Source organism: Necator americanus, chromosome I (assembly GCF_031761385.1).
Source record: "Necator americanus strain Aroian chromosome I, whole genome shotgun sequence".
Classification (NCBI taxonomy): Eukaryota; Metazoa; Nematoda; class Chromadorea; order Rhabditida; family Ancylostomatidae; genus Necator; species Necator americanus.
Window position 1 is genome coordinate 3,617,923 of NC_087371.1, and position 22,697 is coordinate 3,640,619.

The following is a 22,697-nucleotide window of genomic DNA, read 5'->3' on the forward strand; positions in this document are numbered from 1 at the left end:
TACAATTGCACATCTTTCTTATTAGCAATTTCATTAACAATAACATCCAATATCCAGAATTAAGTGAACAACGTACAAAACACATACATATTTCTATTCACATTGAGCATATGAAGAATATAAGACATCTTCACCTAACGATCGCTAGAACTATAAGATGAAAATCCTTCTCAGAAAATTGAGAGGAACCCGTTTTTTTTTTTCTCCTGGAGCACGAACAGCTAAATATATCCGCCAGGAATACTCAAGCTTTTGTTTGGCAATATCTTAACATAAACTTTCAGTAAAACCACCAGTACATCTAAAAATGATATCTAAAAATTTTCCGAAGATTCGAAAACTAGCAAAGTGAACGGTAAAAGAGCGGCAGTCGCTTGACAGGGCATTTTTTTCTTTTAGCCACAGTCAAATGTACTAGAAATAAATAGAAAAACTTTGGAATTATAAAGCATATAAGAGCAGAAATATGACTAGAAATTATAAGAAAATAAATCGGTATACTTCCTTCTTGCTATTGATGCAAAAATTGTGGTTGCGTTTCGGTTTCTTGGACTTTTGTATCTGAACCATTCAACGAAGTCTCAACAGCTTCTAATGCCTCTTCGAGTTCTTCCTCAACCTAAAATAAACATCAAGTTGCTTGCGTTTTTCTCCCCAATTTTTCAAAAAAAAAGAAGAGAAAAAGTTTCCAAATAAAGCATCTCACCTCATTCTCGCTAGCCTCCTCTTCTTCTTGATCATTATAGACAAGATGCTCATAGATCGCATCGCCAAAGTCATTGGCTTGTTCTGTATTATAGAAACATCTTGCCTCATGATTTCGTTGATTTCTAGCGCTGGCAAAGAAACGGCCGCAGCCCTTGAGGCAAATGTATCTGAAAAATCAAAGTACGTAAGTAATAGATTACTTTAGAAGTCACAGACAAAAACTGAAAATTCATCTTCTCTAACAACCCAGGTAGCAAACAATCTGCAACCGCACTCTTTAGATTTATATGAGATTTTGTCACGCTGTAACTGCACCAAATGTCAGCTTTATCAATATATTTCTGTGGGGGATTCAATCAATTAAACAACTTAAAATCACTGCAAACACACCTTTTCGTCATGAAATGTTTTGTTTGTTGATGGTAGTTTAACAGTGCACCGGACACGAAACGCAGATCACAGCCTTCTATATTACAAATGTACCTAAAACAAGTGAAATTTTCGTGTCCCTTATCAATCAATAATAGTAGGCTCACGGTTTTTGATCCAAATGCCGCCGTACGTGCAAGCGCATAGGAGTTCTCTGCGCAAAGGTCATACCACAAATTTCGCACTTGAATGGCTTTTCACCGGTATGTGTTCTCATATGGGCTTTGATCTTACTCGGATATTTGTCAATCCGTCCACAGTACTGACATTTATGCATAACCGGCTTCCGGCGATTATGCGGACTAGCAGAATCAACATCTAGGCCCTGAAACGCAGGAGAACAATACTAAAGGAAGACGCATGAACGTATGGATCCGCTTACCCTAGCAACCGCGTCTATTATCCAGTCCAAATTCCTAGCACCATGTTGCTTATCCGACTGTGATCGGATCAATCGATTACGTCTCATTCGTCCACTAGGCTGAGCTATGACCACTGGACCCTCCTCGGTCATCAATCGAACATGTCTAAGAGGTGCTGCCATCTCTATCATCGCCGCATCCACTTCCATTTCTTGCATGTTTTTGTTCTTAAGGAAATAAAATAATAGGAAAAGATATGTCTCAGTCCAGTCTCTAGATGGATCGACTCAAATACTTACAATCATTCTATCGTAGTATTCATCGCAAGTAAGTCTTCCTTTCTTCGGAGGTTTTGGATCAATGAGTACCCGAACACGGTCTTCCACAGGTATGTCTTCGGCCAGATTAATGTCAAATATATCATCGCTGCTAAATTTGACTATTTACGATCCTCATAAAATTACATTACTGGTGTCGACTACAACTGTACAACGTAATTTTAATTTTAAGACAACGCTTAAGCTAGGAATTTCTTTCTGGTGCTAAATAAAAATGAAAAATGCTCATTCTTTTACCGAATGTTAATTGACGCATTTATGATTAACGAATAACAGTATGCAGATTGCAATAGCTGGTATAATGAAGACCGAGGTTTCCCTCTACAACAAAATTAGAGGTTCGCGCTTGTCCCTTCTACAGCACCCATTGCCAACAAAGCGCAGTTACAAAGTCAAGGAATTCAAGATTCAATATCCAGAGAGGGAAATAATGGTTGTGTTTTCAGCAATACAGAATGTAAAAAAGGAATTTAAGCAAGAACTGACCTAACAATATTATCATAAACAATCGTTCGCTGCAAGGGAATATTCGTGGGATTTCTGGCGTCTAGCATGTAATGTTGCTCTGACGTCTCTATCTGAAATCTCAATCTATACACACTTTGGAGTGCAGCATACAACTTTTTGATATTTCCACACTCTCAAATCAAATCTCAAATGGAAATCAAAATCCTACGAAAAAGTGATTTTCCGGGATTTGATGCGAGAAATACAGAAGAAATAGTCGTTTTCTCTTTTTCACCTCAATTTCCTCAGTAGGGGGCGGAACATTCGGATCATCCACGTAAGTGTAGTGCTCGTATATCTAGAAATTCATTGCAAAGGCCATGTTCAACTAATTTCTCTTGTGACTCACTCGTAGTGGTTCATTGGGGAAATTCTGCGCGGGTGCTTCTCGAGGGATAGCGTTATCCAGGGTTACAGGAGGCCGTTGAAGTTCGATTGTATCAACAGGTTGACCTTCCATCACCATTGCTGTAAATACTTAATGTGATCCTGCATTTGAGCTACAGTAAAGCAGTGAGCAGTCTTAAAGTTTTTTACTGCTACGAGTATTTAGATAGTCTTCTTTTAGACTACCCAGTAACTGACTTGGATGGTTGAATATTTTGGCGGGGAAAAAGTAGATTTGAACCTCTTGTGATATTAATTTACAATTAAAGACGACGTTCTTCAGTATAACAAAGTGTACTCACTTTCTTCATCATAAGGATAATATCCGTATTGTTGATCATCCGCTACCATGATTGAATGCTGTTCAGCAGCAATCTCTTGCTCTTGCCCTTCTTCTGCGGCATTAACCACCATTGTACCATCTTCATACACTTCTGGCTCCCCTCCTTCTTCGATCCACTCTTGCATTTCACCATGGACAACAGCGATATGTTCCTCCACCTACAAAAAAAACTAACGTATTGTGAGAATTTAACACAAGGATATAGAAAAATGGGGTTTTATCTAAATATGAGGTCACAAAAACGCATTCAAACGGGCGAAAAACACACAAATAGAAGACGTCAAACCTCTTCCTTGCTTTGACTTTGCATGCCACACTCCACAATAGGACATGCATACACATGAGAATCCACTGCTACTTCTCCTGCATGTGCAGTGTCCACAATAGCCTCAGTTTCCGCTTCTACACCTTCTTGAATTACTATCGTATCTATTGGTGGATCATCTTTCACTTCTGGTTGGTAATGAGTCTTAAATATTTTAATTACTTATGAACAAAACATGAGATTAGGGGAAATAAAAGAAATAATGACTTTTTCGTGTTGTTTCTTCAGAGCAAGCGACTGGAACGAATGAGGGCAGTAGGAGCATTTGTAAGGGAGTTCTCCATGGTGACCTCGAAGATGTACCTTAAAAAGAACGATGGAAACGGTATTTAAGTTAAAGTAATTCAACTCGTTCACAGAAGCCTACTCCTTTTTTAATATCTGACATTATCTGGCTCGAAAACATTTGAATTACAAGATCTTTTAATTTTAAAAAGTCATTTCATTAAAATAAATGAGCACTAAGAAGCGCATTCTATCTAAAACAGAACACGTCCCAAAGTTTTGCACCATGACTACCACTCACCTTTAAAACATGCCCTTGTGAGAAACCAGCACCACAGATTTGACACTGATACGGCCGTTCACCGGTATGCTTCCTTAGATGTTCGGCAATTTTTGATGGATACTTGATCTCTTTGTTACATGGCCTACAGTAAAACGTTTGGGCAGGTTTCCGTCGAACCATGCGGTACTTTCGTATAGAAGTGCGTTCATAAATAGAGTCACGCTGCTCCTGTAAGCGATAGGACTTTCAATTGATGATAACGGCAAAAAAAAATAACCAAAATTATAATCCTGATCAGTCAAGAGAACTAACCTTATCCTCTGCATAATTGTACTGCTCTTCGTGATCTTCTTCAACATCTAGGATACTTTCCTGTAAACAAAATATTTCATTAAAAACAAACATAACCTAATGAAGCTATAACAAAAGAAAATATAAGGTAAGGAATAGAAAATCATTCAAATTGCTCACCTCCGTCACTTCCAATTCCTCAACAGTTGTGTGGATTGGGCTTTCATAGCCTACATAGCCTACATTTGAAGTGCCCACTGTTGAGGTGGCCTCTTCAAACATCCTAAAATGTTTATTATAATCCACAGGGAAACATAAACTGATTAACTGACTGAAATACAAACTGAGTTTGCACCGTACATACAATGCAAACTTTTCGAAATACATATGAACGAATAACCCAATTCAGCCCAACTCTAGCAATCGATGGATAATATCTTGGTACGGACAATTACGAATAAACAAAAACACCTCGTAGTTCTCCACAAATTGAGGAAAAACAGGGATAAGTACTAAGTTCCACTCTAAGATTCCTATAACAAACGTTCACAATATGATCGAAACGATCAAGAGTAGTTCTCCAAGAAGATCTGGACAAAGGTACGATACCGAGGAATCCACAATTCGCTCAAATAGCCAAGGAAGGTCATAGGTTATAGGAAAAGGTCATGAAAGGATACTTTCAAATGAAACAGGGGACGATTCTGAGCTGTGTTCCATTGTTTTACTAGGAAAGGAGAGTTAGAAGTAAAACATCAAGGTTGGAATTTAAAATAAGTAAGAAATACTACAAATAAGCAGAATAGGAGAAAAAATAGAGCATAAATAAGTAGTTTGGTGTGGATATCACCATAAAAAACCACAAAAAAGGTTTATATATTTTAATTTTATCGTAACGTAGAATCATAACAACGTGGCAAATATAAAACCACAAAACAACTCATGGCGATTACAATGTGGGAACTCGAATATTACAGCAGAACGCTCGTACAAAAAAACTTCCTGGAAAAAAGGAGTCTTCAAAATTTACAATGTGCCGCGTAGAAAAACACCAATTCCCTGTTGTAATCGCTACGCAACAACTAAATCTGTACATACAGTCTTAAAAATATTCTGGCCCGTAAATCGAATCAAGCAATGCACAGGTAACAAGACAACTAGTAGCTTCTAAACCCAACCTCATGAACTTACAAATGTTTCAAATGTAACATACAGTGAAAGACAATCTGATACGTAACAATTCAAAACAATTATTGCCTAAATAAAGCGCGCGCTGGATGTCTTATTTGCAACTTTCTCTTCAGAATATTAACAACTCGAGGTTTGATGGTCGAGTTCTCCTCAATTGTCGTATGATCCTTGAAAAACAGAAGGTGAAATAATGGTTAGAATACGAATTTTCGAAAAAGACTCTAAATAAGTCTGTTACCATCTTACCTTTAATGGTTTATGTTCTTCAAATAGCGCAGGCATTTCCTGTTCTTCAACGACCTCGTCCATCTCGTCAAGCTCTGCCTCGAAAACTGGGACTTCCACTACGCCTGATGGACAAGGCTCTAGCTCTAGGTCAGAGATCAGGTACTGGACAGGCTTTGTGTTTTCTGCCGGCAACAATAAATCAGGAGATTTCGAGCGCTGCGTCTCTTCTTTAATGAACTGAAAAACAGCGAAGATTAGGTCTACAAGTGAAAGAAGCTAATCTTGACAGTATATCACCTCCGCCGATTCTGGCTCTTCGGTCTCTTCAACAAACTCGCCCTGCATAAATGCAGGATGTTCGCTGATGGGTTCTAGTACCATACCATCTTCGGACACGTGCACTAACATATTAGTCGATGGATCAACAAGGATCTGCAGAAAAACAAAGAAGATCATCGAGAAATTGTGAGAAGAAAAAACAGTAAATGCTACCTGGTCACGAAATCCATCTGTCACTTTACCCTGCTTTTCAGCGAGCAACTCCAAATCAGCTTCCTTCTCAGCTTTCTCAATTTCCTTAACCAGAATAACTGCGGATACCACAGAAAACGAGAAGAAACCTTCCGTTAGGAGTAGGGAAGAAAACGTAATTCAGATTAGTTCACACAAAACAGGTGAATCTACGAGGCAAGCAAATAGTTATAGTAATGAAATAAAAGAACCGACTGAATAACGTACCTGTGGATCAAAAACTGGCTTAAACATAAGACCATGTTCACGCTGGCGATGGAGCATCAGATAGCATCTACGGCTGAACATACGATGGCACCCTGGGGAAAAGAGAACAATTACACTAACCATATCGACAATGCAGATTGTAGCATAAGATAGTGTCACTCTCTCGAAATAATAATTGAAAGAAAATAGCTCATAAAAAACGGAGAAATTAGAAACACCTCAGAAAGTAAAACTTGCAGAATTATGGAAAAGATCGAAACAAAATCTAACCTGGAACTGTGCACTCGTATCTTTTTGTTCCGGCATGGACCACTCTTTCGTGCTCATTTCGAGTCGATAAACTAACAAAACGTTTCCCACAATCCCAAGTACAGGCGAAGGGTCGCTCACCTTAAAAAAAAACCACTGCTGCCACAGGGTAAATCAATAGCAAACAACTTCCAAAAACGACAGCACTAAACACCTGATGTGTGTTTCCTCTTCACGTGCATATTAAGTGTTCCGGAGGTGTTGAAATGTGCGTCACAATAAACACAAACATACGGTCTATCACCGGTGTGCGTACGTATATGAGCCTGGAAATTTCTGCTAGAAAATCCAGCGGTGAAAAACCCGCCTAGAGAATAAAAAAAAACCGCTCACCTTAATCTTGCTTGCATGTTTAAGCATTAGTCCACACACTTGACACTGAACAAGCATTGGAGGTCGAACGGCACGTGTTTTTCTCTTCTTGATGGGGACACCAGTAACAACAGACTCAATTACTTCGTCGAGCCTAAAGCAGTAGTGGATCATGAGCACAAAAATCTAAAGTCCACAGGCTAATTACCGTTTGCTTGCTGCAGCCGAAATTGGTTGTTCGATGTGTCCAACTGGAGGTGCAAAGTCGACCATTGAAGTCCTTTCGGATTCGTTTTGTTTCGACCGGTTTTCTGTCGAGGCCCTATTCCAAATTTGTCGTTTCGGTGGTTTCAAATGAGGTCGTGGTGGGCCAAGACGTTTCTGAAGAAAACTACTACAAAAATTACGAAGTAGAAGTTCTGGTACATAGACAGCAGTACTTACCGATCCTACATGCCTTAACTCATGAGCATTTTTCTGAGCATTGTTTACGAAGCTCTTTCCGCATCCATAACTACAAACAAACGGAGTTTGACCCAAATGACGACGAACGTGGTTGAGCATGGGTGTTCGTTGCGTGAATTTTGCACCACAGATTTCACAACCGTAAGGTTTTTCTCCAGTATGGGTTCGCATGTGAGCCTAAAAGACGAACATGAAAAGAAAAAGTACCAATACCAACTAAGAATTGTAAAAAAATGAGTCAGTAAACAATAGACCACAAGAGATAAAGGAGTTTCTTACCTCTATTTTCGAAGGATGTTTCACTACAACACCACATACTTCACATTGGACAATAGTTGGCGGTTTTCTAGAAACAGCAACAGAATCCCTGAAAACGCAGAGAAAAGTGTGAACAAAGATACCCCAAACAAATATGTGAATACTACGCACCGGCGACTTTTATTCAACAACGGATCCAATTGTTGCTCTTCAAATTCAGCAGCGTTTGGACTTTCAATTGGCACTAACTCATCTTCTGTGTATTCGTTTCCATCTTCTAAATTTTATGAGATGTGTGGGAGTAGGTAATAAGGCAGTCACTTATGAGAAACGCGAGGTTTCATCTATCTAGTATAAAATAGGAAATATTGGAAAAAAAAACTGGAAGGTCGCGGTTAAGTCAAAGAAAAACAGCCACAGCGCTTCAGAAAATGACTGGTTCACTGAAGAAACATTTTCTTGAAAAAACCTATACCCAATGCCTGAAAAAAAATTTTCGCCAAAAGCCAAAAGGCCAAAAATCCAGAAAAGAGCATTAGGCATTTAAAAATGAAGTTCTGTACGAATAAAATTCCCTAGGCAATGTAGTTCCAGGTTAAAGCTTTAGAGCAGAAGAAAGTTAAGAAGAAAGATACAACTTTATGAAGATAGTAGCTCACCATCCAGATATCGCGCAGGAATAGGATTATCTATTGAGAGCTGTTCGCTTAACTCGGGAATTTCTTCTATTGGAACTTCACCTTCAGTGTACCTAAAATAGGCTTATAAAAATCGTGAAAAACCAACAAACTTGTAGCACGTACTCATACTCCTGGTCTTCGTAGATAATGTCTCCCTCATTTGTAAAACTCTGCAGTTCAAGCTGAAATTTAATTGTGTAAAAATAATAGTAATAGAGTTCAAAAAAGCTCAATTAGACCTGTTCTCTGCCTGCGACTTCCTCGAGCGCCACAACCCCTTCAGGCCATTCCTGATAGACTTCTTCAGGCACAATGATGTCATCGACATCATCGACAAAAATCACTTCATCAGGATCAACAGTATCAATATCGACTTCATCCTAGAACTCATCAAAGTAGCTAATAAAACAAGAAGATAGGAGCTTTAAAGGTTAAAATTCTGACACGACAACAATCGAAGCAACCTACCTCTACCAAAATGCTCTCTTCAGCAACTTCTGCTGGCAAATACCCTTGAGACAAGTTATCCATTAGGCTCATCCCTAAGCGAAACTCATAAGAAAAAGATCCCTTCCATGATAGAATAAGGACTAACTTCATATCTCTTTCCATTCGGAAGATTTTGAATGAAAATAACACAACAGCGTTATATTTACTATCCGCGGAATGTAATTGCAAGGAAATGTCCGTTACTTATGTGACGTTGTACGTATGTCGCAATGGTGCGTGGATTAGAAAGCTTCGTGTAGCTCGTCCAGGATAACTCGGACTCCCCATTTCCTGCTGTTGAGAATTTCACTGCAGTCTTTTGTTACTTCTTGGTTTTTCCTTTGTAATTTTTTGTTGTTTTTCTTTTATTTTGTAACGGCCGGTCTTTTTATTTCCTTTGCAACGCGATTGTTTTTTTTGTGCTTTGGGCAGACGACCCTCTACATCGAAAAAAGAAAAATTGGCAAGAATTCAGAGGATGAATAGGATTCCAATGATGTTATTCTATAAACACCGTCCCACAGCCGACAGTATCCAGTATCAGGGCTTTTTTTCAAGCGGAAAAGACTTCAAATCCTTTTTATAACGTTCACATTGTAGCATAATTGTGATAGTCTTCTGGATTTTCCCTTGAATTTCTTTTAATTTATTGGCACGGGCGCAGACCTTTTTCATGATCTGTAAAATGCGTGGAAAAATTAATTCCTACCATTCCTCTTTTGCCATATATAGTAGATTGGCTGTTGGATTGGAAATATGGTGAATACAGATGCACTCTTCATACATCGAACATTTTTCTTAAATAGAGAATTAAGATTCAGAGCTATTATTCAGCTTACTTATTGGCTTATTGTGTAGCTATTATGTTTTCTTCTGAAAATCCACTCTCTCTTTTTCTTCTGAATTTACGAATTGGATTCCTCCTTCATATCCACTCAACTTGTAAATTTCTTCAGAATCCTTTACAGTGCCAATGTCGGCGACGGTCGCTCAACCGACATCGTCCGGCGAAATTCAGGAGGAAAAGGACAAGACAGTGAGAGAGAATGAAAATGCTCCGGAAAGACCGTTGGATATCGAGCGACTTCGTCGATGTATTATTGAGTTTGTGGTAAGCACAATTGTCCATGATGGAAAATAGGTCAAGTTTTAAGTTGTTCGGAAAGTCTTGTACCAAAAATTCAAAGAAAAAAATTCCAGAATTTCCTATAAATTAGTCGAATGATCTAGCGGATACGAGGACCTCGTAAAATGTCTTGAATTTTTCTTTTTTTTTTCAATTTTTAAAGCGTTATAAATGAACAACAACTTCGAGCGATCATCTACTACGCGTGGCGTCAAGAATCTAACGAGAGCAGAACGCCCGCAAACATCAGCAACACGATAGGCGAAGACACTTTTTCCTGACGCTCAGCCATTACTTCAATTACCTTCGCTGCAGCAGATTCATGCCTTTAAAACAACGAGCGCAGTGGACATCTGTCTTCTGTCGACCGTAACCATGAGCTACCTCCTACAGACAGGAATATCACTGCAACCGTATACATCGATGAGCTTCAAGAATTGCCCGACACAATTCGAGATAAATTGACTTCAACTGACCGCTCTCTGCATGACAACGCAGGGCTGCACGTCGCTTTGGACACTTGCAAAAAAAATTGCACAGTTCGGCTGCTCACCAGTCGTATTTGCTGGATTCTGCACCGTCAGACTTTCGTTTTTGCGGCATCTAAACAGGAAGAAGTTTGGCGAATCGACAACCTCAAAACAGCTGTCGGCAATTTTTTCGCACCGCCATCGCCTGAATTCTCGCCAAATGACATAATTGGCTTGCCTAACACATAGGCGAAGCTTATGATTGTCCATATTTGAATACATTGTTGAATCTTAATTGTTTCGGGTAAAATCATTCCAAAAATTTAGATTTTTCAAGCGCTAGACTTTCCGTACAATACCGTGCCTAATAGATTTTTTTATCGAGTTCTATTTCAAATTAACCGTTTCAGCATGAAAATTTCCTTGAAGTGGTTTTCTGGCAAATGCAAACAGCAAATCAAGATTTTGATGAGATGCTTGGTGTGCAGGCAGTTGTTTTACTCAGCAAAATGGATGAGGTTTGGTTTTTTTTTTGTGATTTTTCGTTTTGTTTTATTCATTACTACTGTTTTTCGAAAGTTGAGCTTGTTACTGTTCATATTGAACTTGAGAATTTCGCTGCATTCTTCGTTCTTTTTGGGAATTTGAGAATATTTTTAACTCTCGAACTTGCGTCCTTAAGGAAATAGTAAATTCTATTTGATGTAGTATTCCTACCTTCAGGATTTTCTTGATGTAGGACTGATGGGAACCTGATCGTACATTGAACGTTTCTCACCAAACGCTACTTGACCCATTTTTTTCTTCGTTTATTCAGAAAGAAAGAGGCGTGTTACTCATGGAACTCGTTACCATCGTTCACGAAGCATCTCTCCAATGGAGGCAGGAATATGAACGGGTGGTTGACGCCATACTCTACTACGCGCATGCCGCTGGTGTATTGTCTATAAAGTAAGTCTGTGGCAATGCTGCCTTAGAATTCTTTAGAACTACCTCTTTGTTTACAGCATGTGCGTGGAGGGCTTGGCACTAACAGCTGATTTTACTTTGCGAACTATTATGGATCCTCAAAAATGGACATTTATCGAAGAAAATATACCACTTATGGACTATAAAGGAGTCAGAAGTTTGTTTAAGTAAGTTGTCTTTCTGGAAAAATTTCTAATGTCTTGATTTTTTATCTCTATTTCTCTTTGTTTCCTTAGTTTCCTCCTTTTCGCCAACCTTTTCTTTTACAAAACACGCTTTTCGAAGGTTTTATAATAATCACTGACTTCAAAGTTGCTGTTTTTTAACACTTAGACTGGACTGTGTTTATTCCTACCGTATACCAATTGGTTTTATTTTTTCCTTTTCGCTGAAGCTTGGGGTTTGAATATTAGGCTATGTACTTGGTCGGACTCTTCACGCTCATATGGGATAGATTCAGCCACTAAAAGCTTGAGCAGCTCAGTGTGATTTTCGGAATTTCACACCAATGCTTGAAACTAATTCAGATGTTTGATCTACCAACAGTTCAACAGTATTCCTGCACAGCTCTCCCCTGAACAACGTCGACAGTTACTACCTGCAGAGCGTGTATGTGATATTATTGTTATTGATAGCCGCTGCAGGGACTATTCTCTGTTTCCAGATCCTATTAAAAATACTCGACCCTGATCTTAATGTCATTCCTCCCATTTTCACATTAACAGAGCTCAGTAGAGGTATTCTGAAGCGAGCATACATGTTTCCGGTCAGTTTGTGTTTATCAGAGAAGTAGAAATTCCTCTGGGTATGATTTTCTGATATCATTCGTGTTTTCAGCGCTTGGCACATAGGTTATCTGAGCTGATTATGTATTTTCGCGCCGTGGCTGAGCTCAGCTACGTGATCGGAAGGTGTTTTCTGTTCCCTCTACCCGCTCATCCATCATTTGCTGCCTCTGCAGCTTCCTGCCGAATCGACCACTTGACCACTCAAATCAGGTTAGGTGATGACTTCTCTGTCTTTAATTTTATCCTCACTTATTGATTTAAAGTTTCAAATACGGTTGGTGTCGTACATCGAGCCTTTCTATCTTCATAATTTAGGATCTTGCTTTTTTTTGGCTTGTCTCTATTTTTGAAAAATGTTTCCTACCATTCAGCCATCGAGCACCCTATCTACCGTACAAGGCTGAGTTAAGAGCGCCGCAAACGTACTTACTTTATACGGTAATTAGACAACCACGTGGGAAGGAGGTTTTATCGGTAACTATATGAAATAATTCTTATTTACTTTTTTTTTGTTTCATAAGTGTTCAATTTGACGATTCTTAGTTATTCAGGGACTTCTTCGTCAAGTAACTCACGGTAGAACTCAGTGGGATGAGATCCTATCAGTGCTGATTAGTGAAACAATGGCAGAGGTGAGAGTTTACTAAATCTTCATTTTTTTTTCGTTATTATTTCTTGTGAAGGTGCAAAAATTACCCGAAGAGGTGGAGATTCCTCGATACCAGTGGGAAAATCTTATGAGCATCATAATGTATGGAATTACGCAGAAACACATGTGAGTTTGAACTTTTTGTTCATTTTTTGCTTTCTGTGGATAAAAACTGCTCGGTTTAGAAATCTCACCCGGTTGTTGAGTCTTTTGTCGAACGTCCTTGTGAAGACCGGATATCGAAGGGCACGAGATGAAGTGATGTGGATAATGCTTCAAATTGCTGGTACATTCCAGCCACATCTGCAGAAAGAGCAAGTGGAGGAGATGGCCAGATTGTACAATGTAAGCAGTTCTTATTTCCGATTTCATTTCACTCTGAAAATATTTCGTTGGAATACCTTTTCTACCCTTCTTTTCACGATTTTTCCTTCATTCCACGTATTCCATTTATGCGGTTTGCATTCAGCTGCTCTTTAGCGATGACGTTGTGTGGACTGGCGCCTCAGATCATCCTTCACAGTTAGTGAGGTTTCTAGCTGCAGCCTGTATGTGGAATATCCTAGATGGATCGGTTCGTTTTTTTTAAAATTCTATTTCTTTGAATTACCCTCAAGAATATACGTCTATTAGAGATTGAGCCATTTGAAATTTTTTCTGTTTTGTGTTCCTTACTTGCCTATCACAAAATTTTCATGCATGGGGCAAAAGAAACGAAATAATAATCATTCACGAGTTCCACAAAAAGGAATGGTGGTAGTTAGATGGACTAAATAAAGAACCACCAGTCAACTAACTAGTTACTGAATGCATAATGGTATTTTTACCAAGCATGTGAATTGTGAGCTAAGTTCCCAAACTGAGAACTTTTTTCGTTGGAAGATTTCTGTTCTGGAAAGTGGTTCTATTTTTCTCTCCTGCGCGCCTTGATGTCGACACTCCTAGTTTTTATTCTCGATTTTTATGACGTTTACCTCGTTAAGGAAGGACTCCCGCCTCCTAGTGAGTGTCTGGCTAACCAAATCGAGTTTGTTCGATCAAACACAGGTCCGCCGGATGAAGCCATGCAAGCAGTTTTGGATAATGCCTGTAAGTTGATTATCTTCGCCTGTTTATAGTGATTGGAAGCTGCTCATTTGCAACGCTGCCATGAGACAAAGTAAGGAGTGTCCATTGTGTAGCGCTATTTGGATTTAATGCCAGACATGTTTTTATAATTTCCTCTGGAGGAAATAACAACCATTACCTCTCATACTCCAGCAAAACCATTCTCTTCTTTCTTACCTGCTATGTTGCTGATCTGGTTTCACGTTGTTGTTTTGAGGGAAAACTGTCTTTTTTTTCCGCCATATACCCCAACACAGTCAGGTGTTGCTACGCAGGCTTCTCTCTTTCAGTTCGGCACGAATCACCTATTTCTCGAAATGTTCATGCTATTTTCCAACAACGGTTAGATGGACAACCTACTGACGAGCCACACATCTTACCGTATGGGCGAGCAGCCAATAATAAGTTGGACGCTTTCGATATGCAGGTTTGTTGGTGGCACTTTTCGTTCCTTCTGTGACTTTTACTGCATAAAAAATCGTGTTTTTCTTTTTTAAATTTGAGGAAAAATAATTGCAATTCAGTTTCTCGATGCTTTAACCCTGAGAGCAAAGATCAATCTTCTAATCTCGACTTGTTTTGTATCGCTCCATAAGGTTGATCGGCTTCCAAGCCCTGCTTGCGTTGGTGAGTGTTTGAAGATTTTTTTTAAACTTCACCGTATGAATAGGTGACATTTTCCCTGCTAATCTGTAGTATTTCGACCTTGCTTTTTCAGAGACATGTGCTAGGATCTTAACCTCAATCGAGTTTGATTATGGTCTCACGAACTTTATCGCCATCCTGAACAGATCCATAACAGCGGCTCTCTCGCCAGCCCCAGCCGATGGACTAAATCATAAGGATCAGTGCTATATGCTGCTAGACTTGTTGTGCTACAGGTATTTCTTGCTCGTTCTGAGGACTTCTTTCTGAAAATTTGCAAAATTAGGTTGTGTCTTTCTAGGCTACCATCAATCCCTATGAACTTTCGCGCAGCAATGTCGCACACGCATGATCCCACACCAGCTGGATTGCGGTTATGCATGACTATTCATAGCGCCATGGCGCAACCTGTGGGTCTTATTATATTTTTATAACTTCAATAATTCATTGGTAAGAGCAAAGAAGTGAAATGAACTTATAATGAGGTTAACCTTGAGTACAGAATTCCTAGTACTTCTAGTAAGTCGTTCTTCTCGTTTTCGTTCTTATTTAGTCACCGTTATTTAGTTTAATTTCTGGAACTACTTCTCTCTATGAAGACAGTTTCCGTGTTAATTTCGAAGATAACTGAAAAGTCTCTTTGATCGAAAGATTCTGAGAGACCACTCAACGCGTTATGTTTGAGTGCCATCAGCGCTACGTATATTTAGTATACGAAATAATATTCCAGCATGTTGCATCCAACCACGGTCTCTATTCTGCCATGGAGCACACTCTTATGCGTCAATGGGCATGGAATTTGCTCCCGGATACCATAAGTCTTGCCCATTTGTTTGTGGGTAAGAATTCTTTTTGCTTATCGGACTTTGTGGGTTATATTCGAAATTTTGGAAGGGAAATAATCCTGACTGTTTTGTTGTAGATAATGCTTTTGGGAATACTCTGTTAAATTTGAATTCTTGGCTGGTTTACAATCCGATGGACAATACCAGAGCAGGCAGACTTGTGGTTTGCCCCGAGGTAAAGTAATTGCTCAAACATAACTCCTTGTAGAAACCAAAGAGTTTATTTTTAGATAGTTCGAATGTTGTTGATCACAATGATGAGAGCGATGAAAATCATTGGTGGGTTGGATATGCGTTTCTAACTACGTTTATTTGTAGTAGTCAGCGGCATATTTTCAGGAATCGAAAGTGATCCTGAATTAATGCGTATCAACCAAGTCTATACTTGGGCACCAAGTCAGGTACGGTATTGCTATAAAATAGCGTCATAGACTTGAACTAACTGCTGAATCAGTTGCAATTCTTCTTCTCATTTTGTTTGAGAGAGATGTATTACCTTGTGTCTGTGTAGTTTTTCATATTCATATGGTTACAGTACAGTATACAGTGACGGAACTGAGAGATGAAAGAGTAGACACTACTGTTATGTGCTACCTTTCAGTTTTAGTTTAAATGGTCACAAGTGCTCCTCTTTTCGAATTTGCCGGTGTTCTATTGCTTTGAATATAAGTTCTACGAGAGTTTTATATTTTATATTATATCGAATTACTACATTATTGTACATTGCATTGTTATATCACTTATATTAAAGAATTTCCGTTCGCTCATATACAGTGCGCCTATGTATTGAAAATCCCAGGACTTTCAGTTGTCGTCTTTGCCGCTAGTAGCTCAACGAACGGCGATCTCTGTCGAGGAGGACCCGGCGAAGGCTGAAGCTTTTCAGGTAAATTTCTTTTCTTCAATCGATAATGACAATTTAATTGATGCAGTGCAATGGTATAAGGTTCCAGTGCGACTGCATGGTTCTAGGGCAACCAAAACTTTTATCACTATGGGTTTTTGCCGGGCTGTCTTAGAGGCTAAAACACTGTCTGGCACATTGGATGATTGCCATAGGTTATTGTATAGATTCAAGCGTGCTCGTAAAACATAAGCGATCGTGAACTCAAGTCGAACTCGTTAGCAAATTCCAAATAAATTGATGGAAATCAAACATTTTGACATTTTTGTCCTAATTACAATTTTCTAGTTTCTTTTTCTTGTTTTTCCTGTGCATGGGGCAATGACTTACTAAGTCTACAAACCATATTTTCAAAAAAAAAATTTTCAGAGAGAGGTACACACCGATTTTATGCAAATGCGAGGCCAACCAGAAATGTCATGGATGGAGTATATGTCGATGCCATCACGTCAGCCAACGATTCTTTGTGTGATCTTCCGGTATCTTATAGAAAGTCCTCCGGAGCATCAAATGCTATCACCAGTGATTTATCAGTATGTTATTTTCGTGTAGGATAGTTTAACTTGTTTTATATCCATTATTTGAACTTGACATCTTTAGCATAATATTTGTTGGATTTCTCGCATAAACTATGCTGAAATTCAGGATACTCGATCGTCAAACCTGCAGAGAACATGTTTTAGCTGTTAATGCCCTAACTGATTATATCATTTCTCAATGCAGTGCTGAAAAGAATTCTGAGGAGTTTTTGCCTATGGTATGTGATTTCATTTTGAATTTATGACCCATCTAGATCTTGTAAATTCACCAGTTTGTGTGTTCCCCCTGACTACCGAATATTTCTGGTCTATATTCCCTCTAGATGATTCGTGTTCTTAACATGATGGTATTTCATCGACATGTGATGACTTTTGATCGGTTATTACTCTCACTGGTCCTGCATCCAGCGACGGACCATGCCAGCCAAATTGCTATGGTCATTGTGCAGGTACGTTGCTCTGGGATTTTCTTTTTTTACCTCTTCCTACACCAGGATCAATAGATCTAACTGCATCCCAACAAACTTCGTCTATTCTGTGATGTTCTTCATTTCTCTCTGCATATGTTACGATTCAAACTTGCAGGCCCTTCTTAACTGTTCTGAAATCAACGAACGTATTGATTTCTACTGTCGTTACATTCCAAAGCGCGACGTGGATGCTCCTGAACATTTCCGACGTCTTGCGGAGTACCACAGAGTTAGTTTCAAAACTTTGATGGTTTTAGCAGCGAATATTTTCGGAACTTTACAGAAATTCCCAGAGATGACCTTTGCTGAGATGGCTAACCGGCCCCCAATGATGGCTGAGATGATAAACCCAAGAGCGCATTATCCCATATACTATGGCAGTTTGATTGAGCGGTTGCTACCGGTGAGTGCAATTTTGGTGTTTCTGATTTCTTTATCATTGCACCTTCGGTGATATTTTCCTTGACAATTATCCATTTTAAATGCATCGCTGTTCTTTTAGCACTTTTAAGCTATTTTAACTTGTAAATTATATGTTATTTGCTTCTTCGATTTCTTAATGTTCTCCTTTCTCCTGCAAAAGTTTCAGTGAATGCTTATTGGACCATCTGCTTCAGATCCTCGATTTTACGCTAGCCCGAGCCCTCGAGCTGCAGGTGGACAATATTTTCTCAACAATATTGACTACATGTGGACCGATTTACAAATTTCACCGTAAGTATTGTTCAATTTCTAGTTATAGGAGTTGAGAAATATGCCAGCGCTTCGTCTACATCACAAATCACTTTAGTTTGATGGTGTCTACTATTTTGGATGGTAGAACAGTTTTCCCTTTCTATCGACATGACTTTTTTTCGTACAAAAGAAATAAAAGCGAATGTTATGAGCAACTAGGTCAGTTTCCGCGGGAATTTTCGTTACAGTATGATTTCAACGGAAATTCTTGCGAAAATGGTAGACATGCAATAACGTCTAATTAACCAGTTTGCAACTAAAGTGGATATACAAGAAGAAAGCATACGAAAATACAAGGATTAAATGAGCATATTAGTTTTCATCAACTTTTAGGATTATCATGTTTTCTTTTTAATTTTGAAGTTCACCCGCGATATTCCGCAGAAGACTATGGGGCTGTTTATGGGCTTGAAATGTGATTGCTTTACTCGGAATAACTTCATTCTCCTATTCTCGAAAGAGAAGAAAGAAGGAATCACATACAAACGAACGTTACAAAATAATCATCACATAAAATAACCTCACACTAACAATATCCATCAAATATCAGAAAACTGGAACGAGAACCGGGAAATCCGTTGTCGGTCCGAGACTCTGCCCCTGTTGTGTGATCATCTTCAGCGAGCTCTCGACATTTTTGGACAGATGGCTGGTACTACAGTAAGCGAGCAAATTTTGGACGATCTCTTCAAACAATTTTGCATAGGGAAATGAAATATTGTCATAAATATGAGCTTATTGTCTCACGGCACCAGGCTTAGGACAAATATCGAATATTTCCAAATTTCGACAAATAAGGATAAAAGATAAACTAAGCGGAGTTGATCATCACTTTGGGATTCGCCATGACACGGCAACTCAATTCCTAATCGTAGAGGCCAGTGTGAAGAGTAGGAATGGTCTATGGTGCCAATGGTCTGATTGTCCTCCGCGCGGGTGTACCGGAGTCGGTAAGAGGTTCCGCTATGCCCGTCGATGAAGGTTCGAATCCGCCCTAGTGCTCACCAAGCCTTCATCCCTCCGGGGTCGATAAATTGGTACCAGACTGTCGGGATGAAAACACTGACTTGACACATCGGCTAGCCACCGCAAGTCACTGAATGGGCCAGGTACATGTTCGTAAACCTCAAACGATTCTGAATTGAAGTGAACGGGGGATGGGGGGCGCATCCCAAGCGGATTGTTTAACGATAGAAACTTTAACTTTAACGTCATCAGAATAAATCAGTTTTCGCGTGAGCTTGCTTGAGTGGAGAAGGAAATTCGTTCCGAGCTTGTCGGATTGCTGATTGCTTGATTTTTAACGCTAATGAACAGAGCTACTCTTAAAATAGAAGCATTTTTTCTCGGAAATTATGATATGTACTCTCGGACGATTGTTGCTATCTTGACGTTTAGTTTTTCATTTTTAGCATATCCAATCACATTTCTTTATACGATTCTATTCTGTATGCATGAGCAGTTGGGCCATCACCCAAGAGCTAGGCAGTTTGTTCTGGCGATTTTGTGCCAAGGTAATTCAATAGTTGGATTGATTTATTTCTCTTTGAATCTGAAGTATTGAACCTCTAGGTATTTATGAAAATTTCAGGTGATCAAAGTTCCCTCACTCAGTCGTTCATAAACGATAATCATCAGAGAGTTTACTCTTTCGAAGAACTTGTATATGAATTGGCAGACAGAATAATAACATGTAGCGAATTCATACTTACGTGAGTTTTAAACAAAATGTTGTTGTTCAGAAAGATATTTTTCTTTAATGTAATTAACACGGGAAGAAATTGAAGAATATCCACTAGAGCAATCTGCACGTATTGTGAAGGTGCCACTCAATGTATTTATCTTAGATCACCGGAGAATACTTCTAAAACTGACTCTAACTCGTAATTAGTGTAATAAGAGGGGACTACTGTCTCCAAATCTTAAAAAGCGTTAACTTTTAGAGGGTCTCGAAAAACACCGTTCTTTCACAATGCTATCAAAAGATCTTATGCTCATTTACTACGTACTTTCTTCATCAAATGGATAAATTGTCAGGTTTCCCTCGACCACGCTTTGTAGGAGGATATCTTATAACTTGGTTGTGTTTTTTCTTCAAAAATAATAGCTTTTAAAACTGCTCCTAGACGGGAAAAAATTTCTCAAATTAGACTTTTCTTCTGAGCTTACTGCCTTTTTGATATTTTAACGCTTCCTTTGAGTTGTTTTATGATTTAGTGAGGTAAGGTTCCACAACGGTTTTTTTTTCTGAAAATAATAAAATTAATATATAATTATAAATAAAATATAAATTAATTAATAAAATTTCTTTCTGGAGACACTATCTTATGTAAATTCATGTGGTAAATGACCAAAAAAAAATTAATGAAGGGACACTTTGTCAGCTGATACCCATCCATTTCTACCTGATTTCTTTGCTTCTAGCCCACCCTCATATGTTGCACCTGATTGGCGATTTGCTGAGTATCCGCCGGCTGCACAGGCTCTCTACTTGGCTTGTATTGAGCTTCTCGCTAGTCCGCATACACCCGAGGTAAGATTTTTAATGCTTGTTGTCCTTTAATATCGATAGAAGATCCAAGAATCCAATATCCTCTTTGCCTTATTTCCATGGCTGTGAAGAAGTTTTGCTTTTCATAGTTATCTGGTTTTATGTAAGAGGAAAGGAAATTAATGGTTGCTAATTTGCGTCACATACAAATCTATAGCTGAATCTTTAACTAATTTTGTTTTTGAAATTGTTGTGAAACGTCCATTTTTTTCTTTTTCTTTCTCGAAATCTTTTTTTTTCTAAAATGAATGCTTGACTTTTTAGCACATCGTACCTGCGATGATCAATCTACTAGTGAGCTCGAGAGCTCAACCTCCTCGGCCATATCTAATGTTAAATGCTATCGCACTACTCCTGACTGCATTGCCTGAAGCGTACTGTAGGGTGTTACAGAACGAATTTCTTGCTGTTATTGACAGCGGAGTGTTGGCAGGTTAGTCGGTGGTGATGTTATGATGCTACCCGAATTCACATTCGCAGAGATGAACATGGGAGATGTTTTGATCTACGATTTTACAGAGATGACGTTCGAAGAAATAGTGTTTGACGAGTTTGAGGAGCGACAACTGCTACAAATGGCCAGCCGACCACTTATAGTTAATGTTGTGGCACAAGCCTATTGGTATCACAGCAATTTGGTCAGCTTTGTTAATTTTGTCCTTGTTAGATCCTTTAACAAATTTCGTTTATTTAAAATATAAAGGCATATAAAGGCAGTGCTATGAAATTGGTCAAGTTTTACTTGAAAAATTATGAGTTTTACTGTGCAAAAATTCACCTGATTCCAGACATCATTGTCCAAACTGATATCCACTTTTGCTGGTGAAGTGTGCAGCAGGGCAAATACCGAGAATGATTTGTGGTATGCCCTAAGGCTTGTGGTTCCACTCCTGCAAAGATGCTATGATTGGAGAGAGAAGGTCAAGCATGAAGAGGTAGTCTCTCTTATTACCTGAAATAGTCATCTTGTTTGTGTTTATGGGTTCTTCTTATTATTATTTGTTGGATTGCCAACGTGAATTTGGCCGAAAAAGATCTGTAAGAAGCTATTACTGTAGTAGTTTCTTGCAGATCTTTTTCGGTCTTTTCAACGGTCTTACTTTCATGCATATTTGAAGCGATTTTTTCAAATGTTCACATTGCTTTGCCATCACTTTATATTGTACAACATTATAGAGTTTGAAAGTTGTTAGCATACTGTACACGAAGATTGGTGATATCACAGAACGCTACGGAGATATTTTACATGGGGTAGGTTTCCATCTCCTTCGGTAACTTTCTTACCTAAAGTTAAATCTTCGTATTCACTTTTCAGGATGAACTGTGTGATCTACTTTATTATTTTAAATACATGTTCGTGGGCGACTTCTTGAGGAAAGAAGCAGAGGCCGCTTTTCCGAGGTGAGCAAGTCTGTTTGCCCACGGCAAATCTGTTTTTTTTTCTATTCTGAAAGAAGTTTTCACATAAAAATTCTGCAAGAGAATGATTTTATATGTTCACACATAAATAGTGAAACAGCGGATGCTTTGGTATCGGTTTTGCAGGAATCTTTGAAAAAAAGTGGCTTTTTTTATACATTGTGCAGAAGCAAAAGTGTATGTATGGTCGAGATGGGACCATCGTGAACTACAGTAATGAATTCTCTTTTCTTCTCTTCTAAACCTTTCATTCAGATTTCCTCCGAGGATGAGGGAGCGTCTGAAGTTTTACACCTCGTTTTCTTCAAACAAGGAAAAGGACGAAGACTGTACAGCAAAAATGAGCTCAGTAAGCCGTCCAGATCTGGCTACACTGCTAAAGACATCCCGAGCTAATGCTCCAGACCGAACTAGTGATATGAATACTGCGGGAACCGCAGCAGATCATTAGATGTGTAAATATAGATTATCATTTCTTTTGCGATTTTTTTGCAAGTCATTGATCTCATTTTTACAATACTTTGCTATCTATTTTCGGATTGTAAAATATGACATTTGTCGTTTTATCGAGGATGTTGTGAAGTACGGTTATTCCCACGTGTACATAATATT

General features: G+C 38.8%; 2 protein-coding genes across 5 annotated transcripts; one reads left to right on the top strand and one right to left on the bottom strand.

The window, feature by feature from the left end:
- Positions 1 to 511: 511 nt before the first annotated feature.
- RB195_004381 (uncharacterized protein) lies at positions 512 to 8,919 on the bottom strand (the record flags this gene model as incomplete). 4 transcript variants are annotated; one of them, XM_064182206.1, is made up of 31 exons in its annotated part: positions 512 to 619; positions 707 to 875; positions 1,099 to 1,191; positions 1,245 to 1,462; positions 1,520 to 1,726; positions 1,799 to 1,928; positions 2,324 to 2,415; positions 2,580 to 2,642; positions 2,694 to 2,812; positions 3,034 to 3,232; positions 3,361 to 3,543; positions 3,607 to 3,702; positions 3,926 to 4,135; positions 4,220 to 4,279; positions 4,379 to 4,481; positions 5,492 to 5,556; positions 5,636 to 5,854; positions 5,915 to 6,049; positions 6,110 to 6,193; positions 6,356 to 6,447; positions 6,626 to 6,745; positions 6,819 to 6,930; positions 6,998 to 7,130; positions 7,185 to 7,357; positions 7,421 to 7,618; positions 7,721 to 7,787; positions 7,871 to 7,976; positions 8,359 to 8,450; positions 8,503 to 8,561; positions 8,619 to 8,759; positions 8,848 to 8,919. In XM_064182206.1, the coding sequence occupies 31 exons, from the start codon at positions 8,917 to 8,919 to the stop codon at positions 512 to 514; spliced, it is 3,918 nt and encodes a 1,305-aa protein (XP_064033470.1). The 4 variants fall into 4 exon arrangements, with proteins under 4 accessions (XP_064033470.1, XP_064033471.1, XP_064033472.1 ...); XM_064182205.1 differs by having other exon boundaries at positions 7,721 to 7,808; XM_064182204.1 differs by lacking the exons at positions 512 to 619; positions 707 to 875; positions 1,099 to 1,191; ... (10 more) ...; positions 4,220 to 4,279; positions 4,379 to 4,481 and having other exon boundaries at positions 5,449 to 5,556; positions 7,721 to 7,808.
- Positions 8,920 to 9,841: 922 nt separating this feature from the next.
- On the top strand, positions 9,842 to 22,536 carry RB195_004382 (uncharacterized protein; the record flags this gene model as incomplete). The annotated part of the gene is made up of 37 exons (XM_064182207.1): positions 9,842 to 9,979; positions 10,875 to 10,982; positions 11,282 to 11,415; positions 11,472 to 11,600; positions 11,961 to 12,042; positions 12,098 to 12,199; positions 12,271 to 12,431; positions 12,593 to 12,695; positions 12,773 to 12,853; positions 12,905 to 12,996; positions 13,056 to 13,215; positions 13,340 to 13,444; positions 13,854 to 13,959; positions 14,268 to 14,404; positions 14,502 to 14,604; positions 14,696 to 14,858; positions 14,924 to 15,032; positions 15,353 to 15,461; positions 15,545 to 15,642; positions 15,698 to 15,746; positions 15,807 to 15,868; positions 16,276 to 16,353; positions 16,741 to 16,904; positions 17,017 to 17,128; positions 17,234 to 17,359; positions 17,496 to 17,609; positions 17,664 to 17,783; positions 17,998 to 18,094; positions 19,528 to 19,629; positions 19,707 to 19,827; positions 20,540 to 20,648; positions 20,931 to 21,099; positions 21,186 to 21,304; positions 21,455 to 21,601; positions 21,843 to 21,917; positions 21,982 to 22,067; positions 22,341 to 22,536. The coding sequence occupies 37 exons, from the start codon at positions 9,842 to 9,844 to the stop codon at positions 22,534 to 22,536; spliced, it is 4,266 nt and encodes a 1,421-aa protein (XP_064033474.1).
- Between the last annotated feature and the right edge of the window lie 161 nt (positions 22,537 to 22,697).